Source organism: Eretmochelys imbricata, chromosome 13, assembly GCF_965152235.1.
Source record: "Eretmochelys imbricata isolate rEreImb1 chromosome 13, rEreImb1.hap1, whole genome shotgun sequence".
Lineage (NCBI taxonomy): Eukaryota > Metazoa > Chordata > Testudines > Cheloniidae > Eretmochelys > Eretmochelys imbricata.
The window spans coordinates 30,606,166-30,624,963 of record NC_135584.1 but is presented as its reverse complement, the minus strand read 5'-3'; the positions used below and the strand labels follow the sequence as shown (position 1 = coordinate 30,624,963).

Sequence of the window (18,798 nt, the reverse complement as noted above, 5' to 3'; positions counted from 1 at the left end):
CCAAACTCCCTCTTAGTTAACCAGCATTTTTCACTTATCCACACCCCCCATTTTCCCAACATGTTGGATAAAACAGCTTTTACTATGTGTTGCTTTAGTTTCCATGTTAAGTCCGCTAGGTAGCATGATTTACAATCTGTAAGTTGGAGTTTGTTTAAAAAGTATTTTTTAAAGCTGTGGGCCATCCCCACAAACCCCTTGTGGTGCCCTGCCTTAATTCCTTTAGTTGGGGAAGAATGGGTTTGCTTTTACAGACCAAGGCAAGGAGATGCCAACATACACTAACCGAATACCATGTCCCCTTTTTAGTAAGGTTTCAGGACAGGAGTGACTGCAGGCCTGCCTGGCTTCTTCTCCTTGCCTTCCTGTGTTTTATATAGCTTGACCCCAGGGTGTGGCAGGGCCTCCTTGATTATCTCCAGGCTGCAGGCTCCAGCCTGTCCCTTAAGGGAAACTGTCCCTTTACATATGTTATAAACACACACAGCCTGAAATACTTCTTGAAGGGATGCATATGTTCAGATGATATTGCCTAAAAGGGGTGCTGTTGGCACCATTGGGCTTGTTTTAGAAACATGTAGACATGCTCTTATGTTTGGTACATACAGTATTTTAACAACCTCCCCTTTCTTTGTTTAGGTAAAATGGACCATGGAGGTGGTTTGTTATGGACTGACCCTCCCATTGGAGGGCGATACTGTGAAGTATTGTGTTGATGTATATACTGACTGGATTATGGCTCTTGTATTGCCTAAAGACTCCATTCCTTTACCTGTTGTTAAGGAACCAAATCTTTATGTTCAGAGCATTCTCAGACATCTACAAAATCTCTTCGTACCAAGGTGAGAAGCAGATCTGTAGTGACCGGGGAGGGAAGAGATGGGGGTCTGGGCTTCTTAGCTATAGTCACGTAGTTATTTTGCCAGAAAGGCAAGCTTTTTTTTTTCTTTTCTTTTTCTTTTCTTTTCTTTTCTTTCATTTGGCAGCCAAACAAGAGTAGGATTTGTAGTAAAATAAAACTGATTTATTATTTGTCTCTGCTGCAAAACACAACTGGGCCTGAAGTTAGGAGTGGGGTGGCCACTCTGATTTGTTACAGTTTTGAATTGCAAACTCTCTGCAGCTGCTTTTGCTGCAATGGTTAGACAACTTAATTTGCAAATCAGTCCTTGACTTACACGCTAACTATTCTAAACATTTCTTACAAGAACTACGTCCATGGATAGTTGCATGATTTGGGAAAAAAATTGAAAAATGTTTTTGGATCACATCAGAGCACCCTGCTGGGCTTTTGTTGTATAGTTTCAAAAACCGAAAACCAAAAAGCACTTATCAGCTTGAATCAACAGAGGGGGATACTAAAGGCTCTGTGCCAAATAAGTGCAAAGCACGTGAGACTGAGCAGATTGACATGAGAAACTTGTGTATTACATCCAAATGCAAGATCATGTTACATAGGAACCTTGTAGGTCATACAAGGTGGGTGATTCTGTCCTGGAATGCAATGACATGGAAAAGGACTTAGGATTATGGAAGATCACACTGGGAGCTCATGTTCCTTTGGCTCTTCTGTAGTGAAGAGGGCAAACATGATTCCTGGATAGGTGGTGGTTGTCCATGACCAAAGATGATGCTGACAGTGGTAATACACTTTGTCCTTTCTACTTTGAATGCATATGTAGCTCAATATCAAGGAAGGGATTACAGTCAGTCTGCTGAAGCTGCTGCTGTTTACAACTCAGCCTCTGTACCTCAAGAGCCATATGGTGATTAGTCTCTGAGTAACCCCATTGCTGACTAGTGCTTGTCAGGTGATCTGTCTGTTGATGCTCAGCTGTTGACATCAGTGATGCACTGCTTCAAGTTATGCTTCAGTGTGTCTGTGAAGCATTTCTTCTGGCCATCTTATGTGTGGTTACCTGCTTCCAGTTTGCTGTACAGTAGCTGCTTTGGCATTCTGGTGTCATCCATCCTGAACACATGACCAGCCCAGCGTAACTGATGCCATGAGCATGGCTTCAGTCTTTGTGGAGTGGCTGCATTCCAGAACTTTATTTTTAACTTTATTCTGCTGTTTGCAGAGTTTGGTATGCAGTTGTCAAAAATGGTATTTATCTAGAAACTTGAGGTGATGTATGAGTGCGAGCCCTGCTACAGGAAGGACAGCACAACTGCTTTAATCTCTTATCTTTGTTTGAAGCTTAATACAGTATTGCTGCCAGATTCTGCCTGATAGTCTGCCAATGATGAACTGGTTTTGTTACTGCAACTTGTCAGCTCCTTGTCTAGAGTAGCATCATTCACCAATATGCTGCCAGGATAACAGAAGTCTGTAACAGCATTCAGCTATGTGTTGCTGATGGTGACTTCTGGTTTCTTGTAGGGTTTTCCTGGTGCAGGTTGATACGTGACTTTTCTTTTAGATTCAGCCTCTGTTTTTGTAGACTCTACAAATTTGTCTGTTATCAATCGTATCTCTTCTTGAGTTCGTTTTCTCTGGAGTGCAGTCATTCGCATACAGCAGCTCATCAACTACCTCAGATCTTGGTGGAGGGTTGCAGCATGTTTAGGTTGAATAATTTTCCAGAGGACAGGAAACCTATCCTGATACCAGCATTCAGGTCTCTTGTAGCATCACTGGGTATTACTGCATAGAAGACATTGAACAGGGTTGGATTAATTATGCAGCTCTAGTTAACATTAGTGATAGGAAATGGGTCATACTGAACCAGTGTGCAACAGACTTGTCTAAGCATTTCGTTATGCCATAGCCTCAGAATGTTGGTGAATTTTTCTGGATAACAAAACTTTTGTAATAGTTGCCAAAGTCCAGATCTGCTGTCAGTGTCAAATGCTTTAGCCAAGTCAATGAAGACTTGGTTCATTGGTAACGGTTCTGTTGCTGTTCTCTGCATTGCTCCTGCAAATGACTAGCTACAAATATGTCTGCTGTTCCTCGCATTGTCCTGAGACAGCATTGTGAGTCTGATAGCACACGATTAGTGATGTTGCATAGCAGACAATCAGAGTACTCTGGCCAGAATCTTTCCAGTGCTCATAAGTAATGAGATACCGTGGAAGTTGCCACAGTTGGACTTTCACCTTTCCTCTTGTATGTGGTGACAATGGTGGCATCATTGAATTCGTGCAGTACATCTTCTTCAATACTCTCTCTATATATTGAGAGAATTTCCATGTAGTTGCCTCATTAAGGTCTCTCCTCAGTGCTTGACTATTTCTGCAGGAATACCATCTGATCCCTGCAGTTCTTCATGGCACTGGTTGCAGTGCTGACTCCATCAAGGGACCAGGCAGATGTTGACATATCCACTGCTCTTCTTTGTGCCTCTTCTATAGTGTTGGCTGGTGTGTTCAGAAGATCACTGAAATGCTGTTGGCATCCCTGATAGTATTTCTCCTTTATTGGTGATCAGCAAGAGGCTGTCTGCACTCTTTAAAGGCACTGTGTGTGTGTGTGACCATTATACATCTTTCAAAGCCGCATAGAAGTCTTTGGTTTCATGACTAAGGCTAAGACTTTGTCGTAGTTAATTATTTTTAGTAAAAGTCATGGACAGTTGCAGGAAATAAACAAATTCACGGGAGCCACGACCTGTCTGACTTTACTAAAAATAACCAGGGGGGAAGGACTGGGGGGTGAGCAGAGGAGGAATTAGTAGCTGTTGGATTTCTGAGTCATTCTCATCATGACAGGCTTGGTGATGTCATTTTGCTGTACCCAAGATGGCAAAAGCTGCTTCATGTATAGTATGTGAAGAGTTGCCCATTTGCTGTTTACATTAGCACTAGTAGTCAAGCCAGCAAGGTCAGGTAGAGCAGCTCTGATGTTTGTTGCAGAGCTGAGCTTATGTAGCTTCATCTTGTAATTGCTTTACGTTGAGCTGTCTGGTTTAAATCAGCAGTGGGCAACATGCATCTGGTCAGTGGCCCCAAGACAATGTTTACATTGACCTTCCTGCAGCTCCCATTGGCCGGGTCTGGCGAACCGCAGCCACTTTGGAGCCGCAGGCAGCCATGCCTGCGGATGGTCAATGTAAACACTGTCTTATGGCCCGCCAGTGAATTACCCTGATGGGCCGCATGCAGCCCACAGGTTGCTCGCCACTGGTTTAAATGATGATTTGCCATGTACTTGCCATATTAACAAATACACTCCAGAATTTTATCATACAATGGTCTATCCATCAGTCTGTCATGTGCAAGGCTGCAGGCAGTCATTCATACATCCCGTAGATCTTGCCACCAGATGATAGTATAGTCAATAAGATGCCATTGTTTGATTCTGGGTGTGTCCATGAGGATTTCTTTTTGGTCTGGTAGGTGGAAAAAGGCTTTCATGATCACTAGCTGCTATGTCACACATTCACTGAATAGCAGAGTTTCATTGCTATTCTTTCCCAGTCCCATGCTGTCCTATTGTATTCTGCCATTTTACTGCATTATTTCCGCCCTCACATTGAAGACCCCTTTTTGATGACCAGTTTCTGATGCCATTGTAAACACTGAGGGCTTTTGTCTAAGTCACTGTAGAACTTTTCTTTCTTTGTCTGCATTTGTCATGATGGGAGTGTAAGCACTAATCATGATAGCGCACCACTTGTTTCAGTGGCAACCATAGAGTCATGAGCTAATCACTTACGCCTTTAGATTAATTTATTTTAAAAGCTTGGTACCAATGCAGTTGCTAATGGCAAAGCCAATATGCGACTGTCACGGCTCTGTGGATGGACAGTCTTGTTAGAAGAAAGTGTACCCTCCACTGATCTCTGCAAGTTGCTTTTTGTGACAATTATTGAAATCAGACTTGCCAGTGATGACCAGCTCTCTTGCAACAAGGTTTGTGCCTTTGTCAGATTTGATGCTGGTAGGGTTGTTGCCTAATCCATGAAGCCATTCCATGTAGAACATACCATAAAATCATTGTAATAAGTTTTGCTCATTTGCTGACTGTATGGGGGGCATGACCTTCCAGATATAGTAAGGCCAGGTTCAATGGAAGCAGATAGTTTTGATATTCTCCTGCTTATTTATCCTTTTTTAACTGGGAGACAGAAGATGTATTTGTATATGGTATTAGACAGTTATTGGAATATTATATCCAGTTCTGGTGTCAACACTTAAAAAGGATGTTGGGGGGGGGGGGGGGAATGAAGAGCTCAGAAAAGAGTTATAAGAATGATTTGAGGTCTGTAAAACGTGTCTTATTGCAGAAAAAACTTAGGAAACACAATCTATTTAGTTTAGCTTATCCAAGACAAGGTTAAGAATTGACTTAATTATGATCCCCAACTACCTATGGGGGAAATAGAGATCTGCCTTTTTCTGCTAAAATGAAATCTATCATAATGAGATCTGAGGTTGAAACTAGAAAAATTCAGATTAGAAATAAAGTGCAGATTTTAAATGAGGGTAATAATCACTGGAACAATTTACTTAGGGATGTGGAGGACTCTCCATCCCTTTGCAGTCTTTAAATTAAAACTAAATAGCATCCTAAAAGAGATGCTCTAGCTCTAAAAGAAATGTACGGGCTTGATGCAAGAAACACTGAATGAGATTTTTGGCCTGGGTTATGAGGAAGGTTAGGATGGGTGATCATAGTCCTCCCTTAATATCTATGAATACACTTTCCAGAATTCATGATTAAATATTAATAGGTTTCATGTCATAAAGATGACATGGCTTTTATTTGCAGACAGCATAGGAAGCTTTTTGATAAGAGAGATCCTCTTATAAGTGGGTGCAAGAATTTTAGTACTGATTCTCTACAGATACATGATGGCTCTGCTGCTCACGTGAAATCCATGGAAGCACAAACTATCAATTTTGTCCATCGAAAACTCTTGTTAATAAACTGCACCATAAAATGCAATATGTGGAATTCCAAAAACTTGCCACCTTATTCCATCACCTCTTACGTACTCACTGAATATGGATTTCAGTTTTAAAAATTAAGAAATATTCTGCAAATGAAACAAAATGAAGTCAGTCTTGCATAAAACTAAGATTTAAGAGAACTGTTGGAAAAATCTTAGAGGTCTCAGGTGCACATTGAGAGTTAGACATATTACTTTGTTGGCACTGATGTCAGAAGCTGAGCAGGTGTCAATTTACATCAGATCTTTGTGGGCTAGAAAATTTACTTTGTCAAAGTAGACTTGGAATTTAGGACCACTGTAACACAGGGCATAAAAATGTTTTAGGAAGTGCTGTGCCTGATGAAACTGATAAAGGCTATCCTAACCTTTATGTCTACAGGGAGGGTAAATTTGAAGAGGTAACAACTTCTGGTTGTTGAAGCAAAGCTTCAAAAAGATCAGATGTATATCCTTGAAGTCGCTGTTGAATACATGGATACCAGATTTTCCAGGCTACAGCAACCACCATTCATGTGTTTTTTCAATAGTTTGAATCTACACTCTGATCTAGTGATTAAGAACAATTGGCCTATTATGACAACATACAAATCAATGATCTGTTTAAGCACTTCACAAGTATTAAATGAGGAGGAGGAAGAAGAGCATCATCTGTCAATGGCTGACTCTAAAATTACATTTATCACCAAGCTTAACACATCAGTTCACATACCTGTTTAATAAAGTTTTTGGCAACTAAACCATTTGCCTTGCAAGATATATTAGTGTAGATGGATATACTGTTCTTGTATTGCATGCCTGCAGAGTGAGTTCAAAACACACGTCATGGCCACACAGTAAGCACTTACCACAGCCTACTCTTCCTGTAGCATAGGACTAGACCTAATCTGTACGATTAGCTCTAAAGTGCAAAGCAAAAGGACATTCAGTAACTTGCTTCAAATTCTAATACCTGAATATTTAATAATCTTAGTTTTTGACTTGGTCTCAGACCACAGATAAGTGGCATTTTAGCTTATATTAAAGCAAGGTCAAAAGTAAGCATAAGATGATAGTCAGACTATTTAAACAAGCAAAAAACTATGGCAGAGAAATTCCCAACCCCATCCTCCTATCTGCATTCTCAAGCACTGACTAGGGGAAATTCTCAAAGGCATTTAGTGAATTTTATTGCATTGTCTTTTTGTAATGGCTCTGCTCCCTGCAGCTGTAGATGCTCTTTGATGGCACAATTTCTGTTAAGTCAGTGCCTGTTGTGGGTGAGATTTCACAAGCTGGTCTTGCAGGCTAGAGAAGCAGCAGTATCTAGATATGATTTAAGAAAAAGGAGAAACCTAGATATGATTGTTATCCTTAAAGATTAAATAAGATTGGTGGAGGGTACGAAGGAAATATTCAGCAGCCTCAGTTGTATGAGGCAGTCCTACTGGCCCCCATTACAGCAGTGAGGCCTTCACAATCTTTAATATGTTTACCCTCACAACACTGCCTGAGGTAGGGAGGTGCTGTTACCTCTATTTTATAGGTGGGGAACTAAAGCACAGAGAGGCAGTGTCTTGCCAAGGATTGTGCAGGTTGTTTGGTGGAACAGAAACTTGAACCAAAGTTTTCCAAGTATTAGGCTAATGCTCTAACCACTGGACCATCCTTCTAAGCATGTTAGACTTACTACAGACTTAAATTCTAGTTAATTTTCTGATACTTACCCTTCTCAGAAGCAAGGGAAAAAGTGAGGGCTGCGAAAAATAACATTAAAATTAGGCTTCTGATTTATCAATTTTAAAAAAAAAAGTATTATGGTAGCACCTAGGAGTCCTAGCCCCCCTTTGAAGCTGTCATGAAAACTTTGAAAGCATGAACCAAGTGCATCCTTAAAGTGTTGTCTACATGAGTCTATAAAAAGCCTAGTACAAGAGACTAAGAGGTGTAAAATTCTCTCTTCATGTCAGTACTGACTCAGCTGTCCAGCAATGACATAAATCACATTAACAGGAACACCCAGCCAATGTGCTTATCCCAGTGGTCCCCTGGGCCTCTCCAGGTGCCAAAAGCCCGAACTGTTTCCTACCTGGCTGCTAAAACTTGCAGCTTCCCCTGACAGCTCTGAAAGTTGTGCATTATCAACCTAAAATTCTGTGGCACAATGAAAACCGGAAAACAGGGAGTCTGCATAAAATCAATTGAATTTATATCCAGATGAGCAAGGCTCTGCGGATTGCATTTTCATATTTAATTCAATAAAAACATCAGTTATAATGTATGAGAAGCTTCCAGAGCAATTCCACAATTTCCGCAAAGGCTACAGCTCCAGGTGCCTTGCTACAGAATTAAGGTCCGCATTGTCAGAGTTCAGAGGAATTTTACCTAACACATGTAGGATAGAAATAAAGTAGGCCGGAGAGACTGCTGGATGATGGTGAGAGATGATGTACCCACTCTATCCCTTATGGCTCCTGCTATGCTCCCCATAGTTTCTTCCCCTATGTTTCAGAACCTGAACTCTGTCTCCTCTAGACTGCTTTTGGCAGCTCAGCAGTCCTATTGCCTGTTTCCATTTGGTACCAGGTCTTACTTGCTTTCTCTCTCCTGTCCCTGCCCCACCCCCAAATAGCTGACAGATTGCTACAAGGAGGCAAGAACTGGAGCTGGTGGCTGCTCCAAGGAAGAGAAGCAGCGCCCAGTCAGTGGGCAAGGGAGCCCACCTCTGAGCTCCTGGGAGAGAAGCAAAAGTGGCTTCCTGTTGCCCCACTGCAGTAGGGCAGCACGTTAAGAATTGTTGGCAGCTTCTACCTTATTTTCAAGCCCCTTTTTTTCCTACCTCTCTCCCTCCCCCAAACAAAAATGAGTTCAAATCAAAGGTGGAATACAGCTTTCCCAGGAGCTGGCTCAGAACTGTCTCATGAGAGCTAAAAATGATCACAGGGTCTGCTATAGTCAAAGTTAAATGCACAGCTGAGCTCATGGATTGGCTTTCCCCCAGTAAGCTCTGTGTATATACACTACCCATGAGGTGTTCCTTCTGCAGGCTGGGAAGGAAGGAAGAAACTTAAAACTCAGAATGGTATTATTCTTTTAATTTTTTTTTCCTAAGTGGGAGTGTCTCAGATACTATGGGGAATGCTGGTGGGGATAGAATTCAGGATAATACTTCCTACCCCCTCTTTTTGTGGAATAAAAGCATTCCCTGTATTACAGTATTCAATCCACACCATAAATATATTTTCTTAGTGTTGGTCCTGGTGAAATAGTTTCCTTTCCCACCCCCAGGAGGTGATGTAGCTATTGGCTGCCAGGAGGGCAATGGTCCAGAATTGTGATAAGAGGGTGCTGATATCTAAAATAGCTCAAGTGTACATCTTCCATCTAAGAGATGAATGCATGAGGAAGGGTGGCTATCCTGAGTCAACCTAATTGGTTACAAATGAGCAGACTTGAAATGGCAGGTAGAGAACAGACAGGTTAAAGGCTTTATGCCCCCAGAAGTAAATGTTCATAAACATTTTTATAATAGTCCAACATTTAGTCCCCTAAAACAGCAATATGTACAGAATCCATGCCTGCAATAGCCACAGTGCTAAAACAGTTAGTCTGTGCTCACTTTTGAGACCTATAGCTTTGAAATAGTGTCAAGAGCAATGAATATGAATGAGAGAGAGGGAGAGAGCAGGGTAAATTGTAATCGCTCCTAGCTGACTGATCAACCAGAAAGAAGTCCCCTACGTCCTTCCCTCTCATGTCAGCCTCTAACTTCTAGCCCTAATGAAATGAACCCTAACCCTAGCTACCCTGCTTGATTCAAAAAGAACAGGAGGACTTGTGGCACCTTAGAGACTAAAAAATGTATTTGAGCATAAGCTTTCGTGAGCGACAACTCACTTCATTGGATGCCTGCCGTGGAAAACCCGCTTGATTCAAGAAGCATTGAACTACTAAAATGCAATAGCAGTGGCTGTTAGATAATGCCCCAGTGCCACACAGGCTTCCAGTTGCATTAGATGAACAAAATGCTCAGGCTCTGGCAGATCTTGTCCTAAAAGTAAGTATGGAGCATCTTCTGTAGATGGTACTCTGCTGAAATCCCTTAATCTGGCTCAAAGTTCCCTTTTCTGTAAACCCTTAACCCCTTTAGTTTTCTGCTGCTGCAAACTATTTGCCTCCATCACAGAAATCTTGTGAGCGTGGAGTGAGTGCTTTTGCCTTGTCCTTCCTAATGAAGTGGGATTCATGCATGACATTTGCATGCTATAAATTTATGATGTTAATGGCATCCTGTCATCAAGAACGGAGTGACAGAAGATATGTAATGGCTGGTGCTATGGAAAAGCTTTTGTCATTGTCACTTGCCCTATCTCATCTTTATATTTCACAAAATGGCTTTTTGAATGGGTAGAGAAATCCAGACAATCTCATCAAATCTCACTCTGTTGTGGTATGTGAGAGTCAATAATATTTTCATGATGGGATAACCCTAAGAGCTAATATATTAAAACTCTGGCTTCCGCGAACAAGCTTTCTCTATATGCAGAGGACCTCCCTAATCTGCTTTTCCTATTCCAGTGACTTTTCTAGAATTTTAAAAAGCTTAGGAGGTTTTAGGCATATGGTAAGTTGGGGATAGGCAGTGTTGGAGGAGGTGGCAAAGAAGCCAAACTAGTTTGCCAGCACCATTCTCTCCTGCTTCCCAATACAACACTTCTCTTCTGAATTAGATATCTGGCCATAAGTAAGTCCTGACATCTCCATTATGTTCAGGTTTATCTTTGTCTTGTCTAGGAGATATTCTCTTGGATAAGTGGGCTCCTTTTTGGTGACATGTGAGGTACTGAGTCAGTCTAATCTGCATATCCTCCACAAAGAGGAAGTCCGGATCCCTTTTGCTCTCCCTATGCCATTTAAAAAAAAATACTTAATGTGGTAATCAGCTCCTTCATCTTTGCTGGTCTAACTGTGACTTCAAAATACCCTTCTTTACGTCGCAAGCTCTTTAAAGCAGGATCACATTACTGTCCATGTTTATACGGCATATTGCACAATAGGATCCCCATCCTGACTGAACTTAGTGTAATATACATGTTAAATAAGGATGCTGTGCGTATAGATAGGAGTAGGTGAAAGTTGTCATTCCTGGGATGAATGGGTGAGGAAGATTGGGAACTGGTTTATTTGGTAAGCTTTGTAATTTACATGTGCCTGGAATAATTAGGAGCACTCTTAAAAATCAAAATAATACATACTACACTTTAATTCTGCCTATCCCATATGTGTCTTTCTGTGTTTTTACATGATCTCATGGCATTAAGTGATGAGCCATTCACTTAACAATTGGAATATAATGCAAAGGAGCTGTACTTTCTCTAACTGAAAATGTATACATGGTGTAGCATTTTGTAGGAGTGCATGTTTGTTGTGTAGTGTCATGAAAGAGCTATTGTGCTGTATACCTTCCGCACTGAGGCAGAGTTGGATTCCCATGAATCACCTTAACTCAAAGTTTGGTTCAATAATATTGCCATTTTAAGTTCTTTTGCATATAACAGTGAATTTTCGGTACTGTAGTCAATCTCAAAGCTATAGATTCATTTTTGTGTTCTGTTAAGAGACTCAAATAGTGTTTTTTCTCTTGTAGGCAGGACGTGGGGTCCAGTCAGAATAGACTATGCTTGCAGGTTTTGAAGGCTGTCCAGAAATTGGCTCGTGAGTCAACCATCATGGCTCGAGAAACTTGGGAGGTTTTATTATTGTTTCTCCTACAGATTAATGACACACTTTTGGCAGCTCCCACTGTGCAAGGTTTGTGTCTTAACTTTTTTCATTTGCATCTCTTATGGATATAACGGTTTTGGCCCCCAAATGTAGTTTGTTTTCATGTTGAAAAACTTATCAAAAGTTGCTGGTGGCCATGTAAGAACAACCACCCATCTCTAGTATTTAAACTCTGAATTAAAGTTGGATGGCCTGAAATTGAACCTGCTTAAACAATTTCTGTCCTGTATGAATTGTCAAAACATACTCTGCAAGACATCTGATGGTCCATCCCAGATTACTGGGTCTTCTGTCTTTGGGGTCAAAACATACTCTGCAAGACATCTGATGGTCCATCCCAGATTACTGGGTCTTCTGTCTTCGGGGTCCCATAGTTCTGTCTGTCAGCTCTGTATTCTTTCTTTTCCCCTAGCTAGAGAGGCAGTGTGAAGACACGTCAGTACCTACCCAAGTGTAAACTAATACGTACATGGTCAGATCTCTCTCTCTCTCTCTCTCACACACACACACTCACACACACACACACACACACACACACACACACACACACACACACGTTACTGTGATGATAACGTGTCTAAGTAGGTGAATCCCTTGTTGCACAGGTGTTCGCATTACCTATATGGCTAGGCTTTGCACTATCAGTTATAACATTTGGACTTTTTAAAAACCTGGATGCACATGTAGAAAATGAGCAAATGGTACTGTTGTAGATCAGAATAGGTTTAAGGGTATTTAAACATTGCTTATAAACTGAAATCTATACAAATTCAAAGTGGTATGAGCATGATAGCCATGAGATTCCTTTAGGATCAATAGGGTTTCCTAGGGGAGATGGCTGAAAGAGATCTAGCATCTTAAATGGCTTTAAATGCTTGTTTTGTTCCTGCATAAGGTGGCATTGCTGAGAATCTGGCTGAGAAACTGATTGGTGTGCTGTTTGAAGTGTGGTTGCTAGCTTGCACTCGGTGCTTCCCAACACCCCCTTATTGGAAAACTGCCAAAGAAATGGTGGCCAACTGGCGGCATCACCCTGCTGTAGTGGAGCAGTGGAGCAAGGTTATCTGTGCCCTTACTTCCAGGTAGGTGAAACCTCAAAAGAAACTGACATTGAGATGAACACACTTGCAGTGTATGTTGTTCAGCCAGTTTTCTGTGATGATTGAGTCTTTCATCTGTCTGTATTTTCTGTTTGTTTGTGGAATGCAGTTTTAAAGAGACAAATATATTCCAATATTTGCAGAATAACTGCATGTCCATTATTTCATAACTACAGGTACAGTAACCATATCTATTGTATGGTTGATCACGCTTTTTCAGACAGTAGCAAATTTGAATAACAAGCAGCTCATCCAAAATCTTTTGGTAAGCAAAGCAAATACCTGCTAAAACCACGTAAACTTCAATATCTATGAAGTTTGGTTCTATGGATATTTTTTTTTCCTGTTCATATTTTTAATAAATGTTAGCATTCCATAAATGAACAGTTCAGTGTATTGTCTCTTTGTGTCTGTGTATAATCTTAATATCTCTGTTATCCAAAACGTTACAATGTTACCTAGTCTTGTTACATATCATGTTCCATTGTTCTGACTTTTTATCTTGTCTACAGTCGCTTTCAGTTCAACTCTAGGAAAACTTCTGCTGTCCAAGTGCTTCTTAAAATCTGAAAATATATGTCATGTCATGCTGTACAGCTTCTCATCACATGTATTTAGAAGAAGATGATTAAGGTTGGAAGAGACCTCAGGAGGTCATCTAGTCCAACCCCCTCCTCAAAGCAGGACCAACACCAACTAAATCATCCCAGCTAGGGCTTTGTCAAGCCGGGCCTTAAAAACCTCTAAGGATGGAGATTCCACCACCTCCCTAGGTAACCCATTCCAGTGCTTCACCACCTTCCTAATGAAATAGTTTTTCTTAATATCCAATCTAGACCTCCCCCACTGCAACTTGAGACCATTGCTTCTTGTTCTGTCATCTGCCACCACTGAGAACAGCCTAGCTCCATCCTCTTTGGAACCCCCACTTCAGGTGGTCGAAGGCTGCTATCAAATCCCCCCTCACTCTTCTCTTCTGTAGACTAAATAAGCCCAGTTCCCTCAGCCTCTGCTTGTAAATCATGTGCCCCATCCCCCTGATCATTTTCTTTGACCTCCTCTGGACTCTCTCCGATCTGTCCACATCCTTTCTGTAGTGGAGGGCCCCAGACTGGATGCAGTACTCCAGATGTGGCCTCACCAGTGCCGAATAGAGGGGGAATAATCGCTTCCCTTGATCTGCTGGCAACGCTCCTACTAATGCAGCCCAGTATGCCGTTAGCCTTCTTGGCAACAAGGGCACACTGTTGACTCATATCCAGCTTCTCGTCCACTGTAATCCCCGGGTCCTTTTCTGCAGAACTGCCTTTACCCAGTTGGTCCTCAGCCTGTAGCAGTGCATGGGATTCTTCCATCCTAAGTGCAGGACTCTGTACTTGTCCTTGTTGAACCTCATCAGATTTATTTTGGCGGAATCCTCCAATTTGTCTAGGTCACTCTAGACCCTATCCCTACCCTCCAGCATATCTATGTCTTTCCTCCCAGCTTAGTATCATCTGTGAACTTGCTGAGGGTGAATCCATCCCATTATCCATGAAGATGTTGAACAAAACCGGCCCCAGGTCCGACCTCTAGGGCACTCCACTTGATACCGGCTGCCAACTAGACGTCGAGCTGTTGATCATTGCCCGCTGGGCCCAACGATCTAGCCAGCTTTCTATCCACCTTTATAGTCCCTCCATCCAATCCATACTTTAACTTGCTGACAAGAATACTGTGGGAGATCGTATCAAAAGCTTTGCTAAAGTCAAGGTATATCACGTCCACTGCTTTTCCCCATATCCACAGAGCCAGTTATCTCATCATAAAAGGCAATCAGGTTAGTCAGGCATGACTTTTCCTTGGTGAATCCATGCTGACTGTTCCTGATCACCTTCCTCTTCTCCAAGTGCTTCAATATGGATTCCTTGAGGACCTGCTGCTTGATTTTTCCCAGGACTGAGGTGAGGCTGGCTATTCTGTAGTTCCCCAGATTCTCCTTCTTCCTTTTTTTAAAGATTGGCACTATATTTGCCTTTTTCCAAGCATCCGGGACCTCCCCCAGTCACCATGAGTTTTTCAAAGATAATGGCCAGTGCTCTGCAATCACATCAGCCAACTTCCTCAGCACCCTCAGATGCATTGGATCCGGCCCCATGGACTTGTGCATGTCCATTTTTTCTAAATAGTCTTTAACCCGTTCTTTCACCACTAAGGGACACTCACTTCCTCCCAATACATACATACATATACATATATATATATATATACACACACATTTGTGTGGCATCTTTTATTTTGTACAACTAAATACACAATTCTTCTGGCTATTTGTAGCTGCTTAGATGTAGTAGTATATGATGTTTATGATGTGTTTTTATGATTCGTTGGTTTGGAAAGAACAGTTGTAACTCCCTGTTGTAAACAGTTGTAAAGCATGCATCAGTGTTCTGTTCCACTGCTGCTCCATGTGCTTTATGCTCAGATCTTACTGCCCTCTGATGTCTAACAGTTTTAATGCCACTGATATAGAGTAACCTGTGGGTTCTGTGACACTTGTGTAAAGTGTAGTACTTCTGTTGTGGATTTGTTTGCTTATTTAAATCTAATATATAAAGAGCTGAGGTTTTTTGATGCCAACCTTAAGCTCGGTGCTTCTAGTCTGCATGAGTACCTTTAGCCCAAAGAAATTCTAATCCAACTTCCAAAGAGCAAAGTGTCTTTTTAATCAACAACTTTCCTGAATTTGGCTGCTAGTAATATGCTCAGAATAGGTTTCCTGAATCAAAACAATGGTGATTGGTTAGTCCCATAGGGGTGCATGTGTATGTGTAAATTTAATATTTTGGTATCTAAGAGTATTTTTTCACTTCAGAGTTAACTGGGAATCTTCTGAGATGTTGCCCTTTACTGCCTCTCCCACCAGAAAACAAATTTTTCACCCAAATTTAGTGGTGCTCTAAATCCAGGCTAGCTGGCCCTGCTGGAGTATAGGCTAGGCTCAGGTTCTGCTTTCACTTGAGCTGGTAACCCACCCACTTTGCAGTGAGGACACAGGCTAAATTGCTCAAGTGCTGGTAGTCTTCCAGTGCCTTCCCACAATTCGCTCCATGTGCTCATAAGGAAAGACAAGTTCTCCCACAATTCACTGGGAAAGAATCCCAGAGCAGCTCAGCTTATTACAGCACCAAGAACCATAGGATGTCCCCTATAGCACCCCTAGTGAGACACATGGGTAAATGTAGCACCAGTGAGGACACTAACTTGGGTAGGGCTTTGCGGTGTGGTTGCTTAGATCTGGGCTAGGCGACCTTGGGTTCTGAATCTGATCACCTGAGTTAACTCTGCAGTAAAGATATACCCTCATTGTGTTAGAGGAACTGGTTCAAGAGTTCAACTTTAAAATACTCTTACTTTGAAAGCAATTAAATTACTACCCGGCATGAATCTGTCTTCAGCATTTACCAGGTGCAAACCACTAAAATATCTAGGTGTGAAAATACAATTTCAAGAAAAGCATAATCACCCAGTTGGACGTTGCTCTTGCTGTCCTACAGTTTGGCCTCTTTGACTTGATTTTCTTCCCTTCTTTCCTGCTCTTCCTAGTATAACAAATTTGCTGCTATGAAAAGTGTGGCCCATGACCCGAAGTGCCTAGAGTAGCCCAGACTGAAAATGGCAAGGTCAGGGCAGGCCGCAAAAGGAGAGCAGATTCTCCGAAAACTGATGGTAACCCTATAGTTAAATTCACCAGCCAGTCACAACATTGTGCTCTTGATCCCCCATGCTGGTTATCCAGAAGCTTAAAAATAAATAAATCTCACAACCTCCTTTATTGCATTCCAGTTTCTGGCTCCCAATCCATGACTAAGTCCAGTAAAGTAAGAAGTTACTTCAAACTCTGTTGCCTTTACAAAATGTTCTTCTTATCCCCAAAGGACCAGACACAGTACCAGATCAATACTTGTTTGGATCTTACCCAAAAGACAACTCTGCCAGCCAATCCTTTGTTATCTAAAACGAAAGGTTTTATTATATAAGAAAAGAAACAAAAGAGAAGAGAGTTGTTAAGAGTCAAAGCAATTAGATACATACATATGACTTCAGAGTTCATATATCACGTTCTTAACAGCATTGGAGAATTTGCTGGCTTGTAAAGTATCTGTGGAACACATCCAAAGCTTGGATAGGTCTATCAGTCCATTTTTCATAGCTTCAATTTGTAGAAAACTCACTCCAGAGCTGAGAAGCAGGATTGAAGACAAACTGGAGATGATGCAGCTGCTTTTTTTTATATCCTTTCCCATGCAGTTGTATATCCTTTTTGTCCCAAACACAAGCTCACAGCACATGGGTACATAGGCGCCAACTTCTTCTGGTGCTGGTGGGTGCTCAACCTGCCCCTGACCTGCCCCCATTCCAACCCCTTCCCCAAAGTCCCCACCCCAACTCTGCCCCCTCCCTGCCCCTATTGGACTCCTTCCCCAAATCCCTGCCCTGGCCCCGCCTCTTCCCCACCTCCTCCCCTGAGCAAGCCACGTTCTTGCTCCTCCCCCCTCCCTCCCAGAGCTTGTTACACTGCAAAACAGCTGTCTTGCGGCGGCAAGAGCTGGGAGCTACGGGGAGAAGTGGGGATGCAGCGCGCTCATGGGAGGAGGTGGAGGCAGAGGTGAGGTGGGGGGGTGGAGAGGGGAGCTTGGCTGCTGGTGGGTGCAGAGCACCCACTAATTTTTTCCCGTGGGTGCTCCAGCCCCAGAGCACCCACAGAGTTGGCGCCTATGCATGGGTATGGAAAAGTAGGTGGAGTCCCTGCATGTCCTGCTGACTACGTGTAGCCCCTATCTTCTCTCAGTGGGTTCCTTGTACAGCTGATTGCCCTTGATGGGCCATCAAGCAGGTTGGATAGTACTAATGCCAGTCTGTCTGGGGGAGTCGCCCAGAAACACAGGACAAATTTGAGATACAGATATAACACATTTATAATTCATGATAAGATTAGATAGATATAACAATATTATCATATTTAGCAGATTATAACTTTTCCAGTGATACCTTACATGGCCTATCTTGTATACTATTCATTGCTATTTTGTAATATTGGTATCAGTATTTTAAATGTTCACCCACATTCCATACAGGGTCACAGATAGCAGTCTCAATTAGCTCAGATGAGGCACTAGTTGGAGAGGAAAATATCAAGTAAGGTTTTTTTTTCCAGATTGGGGGTGTGCAAAGCATAATTTTAAGAAGAGTAAAAACTTGAGATTGAGGTGGCAGGGACTCAGTTTGGAGAAGAATGAGACCATTCTGATTGGAATCTGTGCCATTTCTCACCGGTTTGCAAGATAGAGGAATTGGAGGTGGCAGGTTGGATCCTAAGTTTCTTTTGGATGGTCAGAAAGCACAAGAAAGGTTTGTTCCATCGCTGCTTGGCCAGAAGGTTATCACTCTTTCCATCTGTGACCTCACTTCAGTTATCCAGGCCTTTACCATCTTGAGATTGGATCATTGTAATGTGCTCTGTGGTGCTATACTTCGAGACCACTTGGAGACTCCAGCTTCTGCAGATTGTAGTGGGTCTGCTTGATAAGCTTGGCAACTCATGGAGAGCATATATTATACCTGGATTTGCACTGGCTCTTTGTTTCCAGGTGTAATTCAATGTGTTGATTCAAATCAATAAAAGCCCGAAGTGGTTTGGGACCTAATTACTTGAGAAACTGCCTCTCTCCTTTTGCAATACCTTGTCAGTTAAAAAAAACAAAACACATGGCACACAAGCTGGTAGTCCCCTGGTTTTAAACAGCGAGGGTGGTGTGCTGGCAGAATGTTTTCAGAGAGGGTCCCGGCATGTGGAATGCCTTCTTAGTCTGACAGAGTCCAAGCACACGGAACTTTCAGGCATGCTCCAAGGCTGTAGCTTTTGAGAAGGGTGGGATAGAGAGGGTTAAATGGATTGATGATTAATTTTGAATGGATGACTGTGTAAAATGTTCATGGTTTATTTAGTAAGGTTTGTAATTGGTTTTTATTTTACATGTGCTTAAAGCAATATATGG

At 42.0% G+C, this 18,798-nt stretch overlaps 1 protein-coding gene across 5 annotated transcripts in view; it reads left to right on the top strand.

Annotated features, from left to right (window-relative positions):
• RALGAPB (Ral GTPase activating protein non-catalytic subunit beta) overlaps window positions 1–18,798 on the top strand; it is a 112,242-nt gene that overhangs the window by 13,393 nt on the left and 80,051 nt on the right. For 3 of the 5 annotated variants that reach the window (XR_013347745.1, XM_077831813.1, XM_077831812.1), the window contains exons 3-5: window positions 640–842; window positions 11,524–11,687; window positions 12,556–12,742. Coding sequence is in view for 3 of the 5 variants with exons in the window: in XM_077831813.1 (XP_077687939.1) it covers window positions 640–842; window positions 11,524–11,687; window positions 12,556–12,742 (554 nt within the window). In the remaining 2 variants the exon portion in view is untranslated. Of the gene's footprint in view, window positions 1–639; window positions 843–11,523; window positions 11,688–12,555; window positions 12,743–18,798 lie in introns of those variants that run through there. The other 2 variants (XM_077831814.1, XM_077831816.1) reach the window with 2 other exon arrangements.